The sequence below is a fragment of the Durio zibethinus genome, chromosome 14 (assembly GCF_047325235.1).
Source record: "Durio zibethinus cultivar Kanyao isolate XHJ-2024 chromosome 14, ASM4732523v1, whole genome shotgun sequence".
Taxonomy (NCBI): Eukaryota; Viridiplantae; Streptophyta; class Magnoliopsida; order Malvales; family Malvaceae; genus Durio; species Durio zibethinus.
In genome coordinates, this window is record NC_143175.1 from 2,434,021 (window position 1) to 2,441,059 (window position 7,039).

A 7,039-nucleotide genomic window follows, 5' to 3' on the forward strand; every position below is an offset into this window, starting at 1 on the left:
AGAGCTTACTTTTACCCCAACAGGGGTTAACTTTGTTTCCTGTCTTCTTTGGTTATATATTCAAAAACAAGGGTAATTTTTTTTTACTTTCGACATAATGGTTTAGGTGAAAATGAAAATGACTAATGATCCCATGATTTAGAAATAGGGAATTTAACAAAAATCATAGTGATAAAAAGTGTCAGTCACAGTCAAAGTGGAGAATTTTAGGTAGCATTTGCATTGTATAACTAAAGCTAAGTTATAGCATCTTGCTTGGCAATTTCCACATGAGAAGTTAGCTTAAAACCTTTTTAAAAGCTAAAAGATTAATTAAATTTAAAATTAACTCAATTGATTCGTATATTTACTCTCGTATCCCAATATATGTATTTCTTTTTTTTTTTTATCGCTGTATGACAGCTTCCATTGCATTAAAAATAAAAAAGAATGAAAGGTTAATTACTTAAGAAAGTCATAGTTTTTCTAGCTAGATTTGAACACTTACTGTAGGCAGTATCTCGTTTTAGTAAAATTTTATCTGCTGCAGAATCTGAACTTATCATCAAAGTCTATGGTACATGAACATGAAAAGGAACAGTAGTTTAGAGCAGTAGCTGCCATGGCTTGTAAAAGGAAATCTGTTTAAAACTGACAGGATATATTTAACACTGAAAAGATCAAACATGGAATATGTTCCATCTTTTGTTTTTCATACCTTTGGAGCCTGGGCCTGACCCAAAAACTTGAATGACTGTTAGACATGTCAAGAGATGATATCCAGACCAAAATCATGAAAAGGAATTTGATTCAATTTGTCAAAGTAATGGCCAAAAGAACAATTAAAAATTATCAAATGTTCTGTTCACTATTAGGATTTGTATTAAGAATTAATAAATTTATATGATACATACAAATGTAATAATATTTTAACATTATTTGTGTATTTTAAAAAAATATTATCAATAATACATAAATATTAATGTCAACTAATAAACCTAAAAATAAAAAATAAAAACCTTGTGCTCCAATTACCATGTGCCAATAAATAAGTTGAAAAAAAAATAAAGGAATCAGATTCAAATATCACCATTGAAGCCTCCCACCGCCCCACGTTAGAAGTTTGAAAATTAAATTAAAAAAAAAAATGCATCGACAAATGTCCTAGGTAGATAGTTGTTGGAAGTTATAACTACTAAATTTGTCCTAATCAAATTAAATAAAGCCAGGTCAGAGCTGGCTTTATTTAATGTCATTAAAAAATCAATTTTTTATTAATTTTTTTAATAAATGAACCCTTATTTGGGGACATAAAAAAGTTATAATTATTAAATTTTAAATTTTTTAATGAATTTATAATTATAAAAACAATTACAATAAAAAACAAGTATTAATCAATATTAAAATTTTATTATAAATATCAAATAAACAAATCAATAAATAAATAAATAAAACCTACTTTCTTACCTTGTGCTTAAAATATTAGATAGTTTAATAGTATCTTTTATTTGCAAAATTCAAGTGATTTTTGGACCGACCGTAATTTAAGCCTCCATAAAGGAAAAATAAGAACAAATTTAAACGTATAGATAGATATCTTTTAAGTTTTAACTAGATCTGGTTAATACAAAACAATTAAAGGAGATAAATTCGAGATTTAAAAAATAATATAAAAATACAAGGTTCAAGTCTCCCTTCATTCTTACCTTCCTCAGTATAAGGCTGCAGCTCATTTGTGTTGAAGGAATTAGCAGCTGCTTGTTGTTTAGATCAAAAGTCTACAATTGAAGAAATTAGATCCACAATCAGACAAATGGAATTTCCTTTCGGTCACAGCCACACTCACAGTGACCACCATAGAAATGATGATGAAGAAAACCAGGAAAGACCACCACCACCACATCATCATCATCACCACCATGAGTTTACTCCACCATCTCAGCACTATCCACCACCATCATACTACCAACAACCTGGCTTTGATGAACCATCACCACCTCCACAACCACCATCATCATACTTCCAGCAACCTGGCTTTGCAGCACCCCCATCATACCAACCACCATCATATCACCACCAAGAAACTGAATTTCCACCGCCACCAAGCCATGTGACCCATGTCCACCACAGTGGTGGTAGCTACCAGCCTGAACACTCACCAGGCCATCATTCTTTTGTTCCCCACTTGCCATTCCTTCACCATCAATCCGATTCTGGTTCTGTTTCTGAACTCTCCAAGAAACCCACTGTTAAAGTCTATTGCAAAGCTGATCCTAATCTTCATCTTACCATCAGAGATGGTAAGGTTATTCTTGCTCCATCTGATCCCTCTGATAAGTTCCAGGTGCGTATCTGGCAAACAGATCAGCAGAATTACAATTTTCTTAAAGTTAATTTTTTGGTTATAAAATTATCATCTTTCTGTAGAAATTATTCCCATATATTATGTAATTATTCTCGTTTTGCCCTCCAGATTGATAGTTCTAAGCCTTTTGACTTTATTAAACACATTAATCAACAACCCAAAAAAAGCCCCTTTTGACAGTAAAAACTCAGAATTAAGGCGGAGCATGATATCTTATTTTGATTTGGATGTTACTTTTTTTTTTTTTTTGGTTATTGTTTTAGCATTGGTACAAAGATGAGAAGTTCAGCACATCAGTGAAAGATGAAGTGGGTTTCCCCAGCTTTGCTCTGGTTAATAAAGCCACTGGTCAAGCAATTAAACATTCCATCGGAGCTTCTCATCCTGTAAGAATTCTCCATGACTTTAGAGTTTTTTTATTTCTGCTCATTTCACATGCTCCTTTTCTACTTGTACTTTCCGTTGATACTAGATTAGACTTGTGAAGCTTTGCATTGGGTTTGTCATCCTTTTACCAACTGAATATCTGATTCTGTTACTTTTCTTTTTCTTGCATTTTTAGAAGTAAGAATTTATGGTTCATAACTGATGACTGTCACCAATTTCTGCCTGACCTCTAGCAATGCTCTTCTTCTGCTTTTCATATATTCATTCAGTTTTGTTTTCAGGAGCATTTGCTAAACAACATTTGCTTTTCGTGTATTCATTCAATTTTGATGTTTTTTGTTCTATCTTATGTGGAAGCAGTGGTTTCTGGTTTGCATTTCATTCAATGCACTGTTTTATGCCACTTAAGAATTGTATAGCCTCTTTCCTGTAGGATTGTGTCTGAAGTTGGTTAACACTTTACAGTTGGCAGACTTTCAATTACAGCATAAGATTGATATGACTTATTGATTATGGTATAATCCAGGCTTTTTAGTTCCATGTGATCTTCATACTTAAAGCTTTTGATTTTCTTTGCTTGATAATGTTTGCTGATAGGCGAGGAGCAAATGATATTCTTATTGTAGACAACACTTTGATATTTTGAGGACTCTCTCGCTATATGTTTCTCATGTTATCCGTGCTATTTGAACATGTCTAAGATATTATTGAATTCCTATTGCTCTCCTCATGTGATTCATATTGTTTGTCGTTCCTGTCTTTGACCATCAGTTCCCTTATACAATGCTTCTAGTCTGTCAAGTTTGACACATTAAGGTTCCATCATCAACTCCTTTTATTGCAGAAAGGCTTAATTAGTAGTTTAAATACAGAAAAAGTTGAACATAGGCATTATCTGAGTCACCATTGTTGGTTGTTGTTATCTGTTATTCTGCCAATTCAGTTGCACGTCATTGTTGTAACACAATACAATTGTTATGATATTGGGCTAGCTTACCTGTTGCTCAGAATATTCGAGTGGCTTACCATGGTCAAGAACAAATTTCTATAATTTCCTAGCTATTTAGCTTTGTCACTGCTAAATTGCCCTCTTATCATGTAAAAAGGCAAGTATGCCTTTTTCCCCTTTCCATGTGCTGAGATTAGGCATCTTGGAAGCTAGCCTAGATGCAAGAGCTGATGACTTCACCAACCCCTTCTCTCTTGATTCTGACACTGGCAAAAATTTGTATTAAATTTTTCCTAAGAAAGGTTTTTGTCTTCAGGTCCAACTGATACCTTACAAGCCAGATCAACTTGATGGGTCAATACTATGGAGTGAGAGCAAGGAAGTGACTGATGGCTATAGAGCTATAAGAATGATTAATAACATTCGCCTGAATGTGGATGCTTTCCATGGTGATAAGAAATCTGGTGGAGTCCATGATGGTACTACTATTGTGCTCTGGCAATGGAACAAGGGAGATAACCAGATATGGAAGATTGTACCATATTGTAAGTTTCTCGAAAACTAAAAAGCAAGACAATTAAAATCCAATCATTTCCGCATTCTTAAATCTCTTTTCTAAGTAATCATAAGATCACAAGAACAAGATGCACATGAAGCGTGAAAAGGTTTTTGTTCTCCTTTTCCTTCTACATAACCATGCGAACATCAGTCAAAAGTTTGTGAATCTCTATCACATTGGTTCTTTTATGTTTCTACTGATAGCCAGTGATGAATGCAGGATCCTTGTAATATGGTGTTGCCAGTTCTGGATTGAATCTGTGTGTTGCCTGTTGATGAATAGCTTGGAAGGATCATCCCTATGCTTTATCTTATTCAGGTTTTTTTGTGTGTTTTCATTCTATATCTTAAAATCTATATGTGTGGAGAGGCCTACTGCCAGTTTACTTCGGATAAAATTATATCATCCCTATTATAAACTAGTGTGGAGTCCCGCTCACAATAGCCCTATATGAGATTGTGGCGTTACAACTAGTGTGTGGAAAAAAGCAATAAAGAATATCTGCTGCAGAGTTTCTGTGAATGACTGCAAAATTTGCCTATTCATATTTGACATTGTAGTTTCTCTATTATATGCACTTCTATGTTCATTAGTCTTTACTACCGTGCCACCATTGCATCTTCTTTGGTTTTTTGACATGGAATCTACCATCTGTTGAAGCGATCATCATGCTAAAAAATCTTCTGCCTTGAATCAGGACAAAATCAGAAACTATTAAAAAAAAAAACCTTTGCTTTTCCTGATCTAATCAAAGATGAGATCAATTGCATAATCACATAATCTGATCCATATAAGCAGCCTATATGGTTAAAAGGGCTCTACTTTTACCATACAAAATCTTATTCGTTAGCAATGTGAATAATAACCCAAAGCAGGGCAGCCTTTGGACTTTCAATTGCTCTGTGCTCCATGTCCAGAGTTGCATTTATCTGAAGAATTAACAAATGAAAATTTCTTCAATGGGCATAACAATGAAGAATTAAACCTTACCATTGCCACTGTGTGCCATCATCCTGTATGATTCTGCACACACTCTATAGTTCTGAGTTTTTGAGATCAAACATTTCAAGAAAAGTTTAAAAGGATAAGATAATTCATTTTAACTCAATTTCAGAACTAATATTATGCTTTAAATCATATTGTGAGCTCTTTAACAATTCAATAATTAATTTAAAAAAAAAAAAATAGTGCTCTTCTCATGAATCTCACATCGGAAAGAGATAAATAATTATAGTACACACAAGTGAAAGAGAGAAAATGTCACGAATCTCACGTCCGAAATAGATGAAGAAGGTCATGGCCTGCCTAAGTTCATACAAAATTAAAAAGTTAAAATGGAAGCAAAAGAAAACTAGAAGGCATTAATACTTGTAGTGTTAAGGCCAAAAAGGAGAAAAGAAAAGGTGCTCTTTGTCTCACCATTTTCTAAAGGTACAAAAGCTTCCATCCAATCTTTATTCCCATCTCTTTATTCATCAGAGATAGAAGTGAAGCATTGCTGTTGATCAAATCAGGTATCAGATCATATGAACGTCTCACTTCAATTTCTTTAATCTTCCTTTAGTCTCACGTAAATTTACCATTATAATTTCTTGCTCTTGCTCCCAGTTTTCTTATATTTCTATGCCCATCTGTCAGTTATAAATACATATATGTGACAAATAAATTGTAAAAGAAAATTGAGAATCCATTTGTCATTATCAGAATCATTTTTCTCTCTAAAAATTTAAAGATGATAATGGTTTAAATCGGATTAGATTCGATTTAGTTTTTTGAATAATTTTTAATATTATAAATTTTTAAAATTCAATCCGAATCCGAATTGATATTATCTGATCCAATTCAAATTAAATTCTATCGGTTCTGTTTAGTTCGATTTATCTGTTTATAAATTTTAATTTTTTATATATTATTTTAATAATATTTTTTAATATATTTAAATAGATTTATTTATAAAATAATTATTTTTATTTTATAAAAATTTAAAATGTATATAAAAACTAATAAAAATATATAATTCAATTTTTTTTTAATTTTTTATATCCCGATTCAAAATTTTATCTGAATTTAATATATATATATATATATTTATTATCCAAACTTAATCTGAACCAAACAAAATAAAATTAATATGAATCAAATCAATTTCAATTGATTTTTTATTTTTTTTTATTTTTTTCTCATGCCAACTTAAAATGCATGTTGTTTGAATTAAAGTTTGGGAATGAACAAATTAAACGTCTGAGGTTTCGTTTTGTCAATATTTTTATTTTTTTATTTTTAAAATAAAAAAAAAACTAAAAATAAAGATAAATACAAAAAATAAAAACACCTGAAACTTAACTCAACTCTAGTTAAACTTAAAAGAAATGGGCCAAGATTAGTGAAAACATTTATGGTTTTCTTTTTGGTTGGTTTGTTCGTTTCATTTCTCCTTTGAAAATATTGCTAACTATCACTTCAACGCGGATAGTCTCTTTAATCAAACGGTACAATTCAACGCGGATAATCTCTTTAATCAAACAGTTTATCAATGGGAAACTTTGAGATTTTTTTTTTCCTATTTGTAATAATATTCCATAATGATAAAGAGGTGTTCACATCATTCATATTGTTTTTTAGCATTTTATATATCATTTTCCGCCCAAAATGTCTTAAATTCGTTTGATTTTTACGTCTTTTCAAAACTTTTTTTTATACTTCATAGCTCATTATTATAATTACTATTTTTTTAATGGTAAAGACTTTTAAACTTCGTATGATACACTTTTTGTTAAGTTTAAATAAATTTATTTAAATT

The 7,039-nt window shown here is 31.3% G+C and overlaps 1 protein-coding gene across 1 annotated transcript; it reads left to right on the forward strand.

The window, feature by feature from the left end:
- The first annotated feature begins 1,683 nt into the window (after positions 1-1,683).
- On the forward strand, positions 1,684-4,838 carry LOC111295057 (ricin B-like lectin R40G3). Its single transcript, XM_022888410.2, has 4 exons — positions 1,684-2,323; positions 2,608-2,730; positions 3,997-4,225; positions 4,459-4,838. Coding segments are annotated over exons 1-4 (885 nt in total). The 5' UTR covers positions 1,684-1,792; the 3' UTR covers positions 4,461-4,838.
- The last annotated feature ends 2,201 nt before the right edge of the window (positions 4,839-7,039 follow it).

What these genes read in the sequence shown, in the direction of transcription:
- LOC111295057 (XM_022888410.2), top strand. Translation starts at nt 1,793, where the DNA reads ATGGAATTTCCTTTCGGTCACAGCCACACTCACAGTGACCACCATAGA. An exon ending in ATCCCTCTGATAAGTTCCAG is followed by an intron (nt 2,324 to 2,607) that starts GTGCGTATCTGG and finishes TTATTGTTTTAG; the next exon opens with CATTGGTACAAAGATGAGAA. An exon ending in CCATCGGAGCTTCTCATCCT is followed by an intron (nt 2,731 to 3,996) that starts GTAAGAATTCTC and finishes TTTTGTCTTCAG; the next exon opens with GTCCAACTGATACCTTACAA.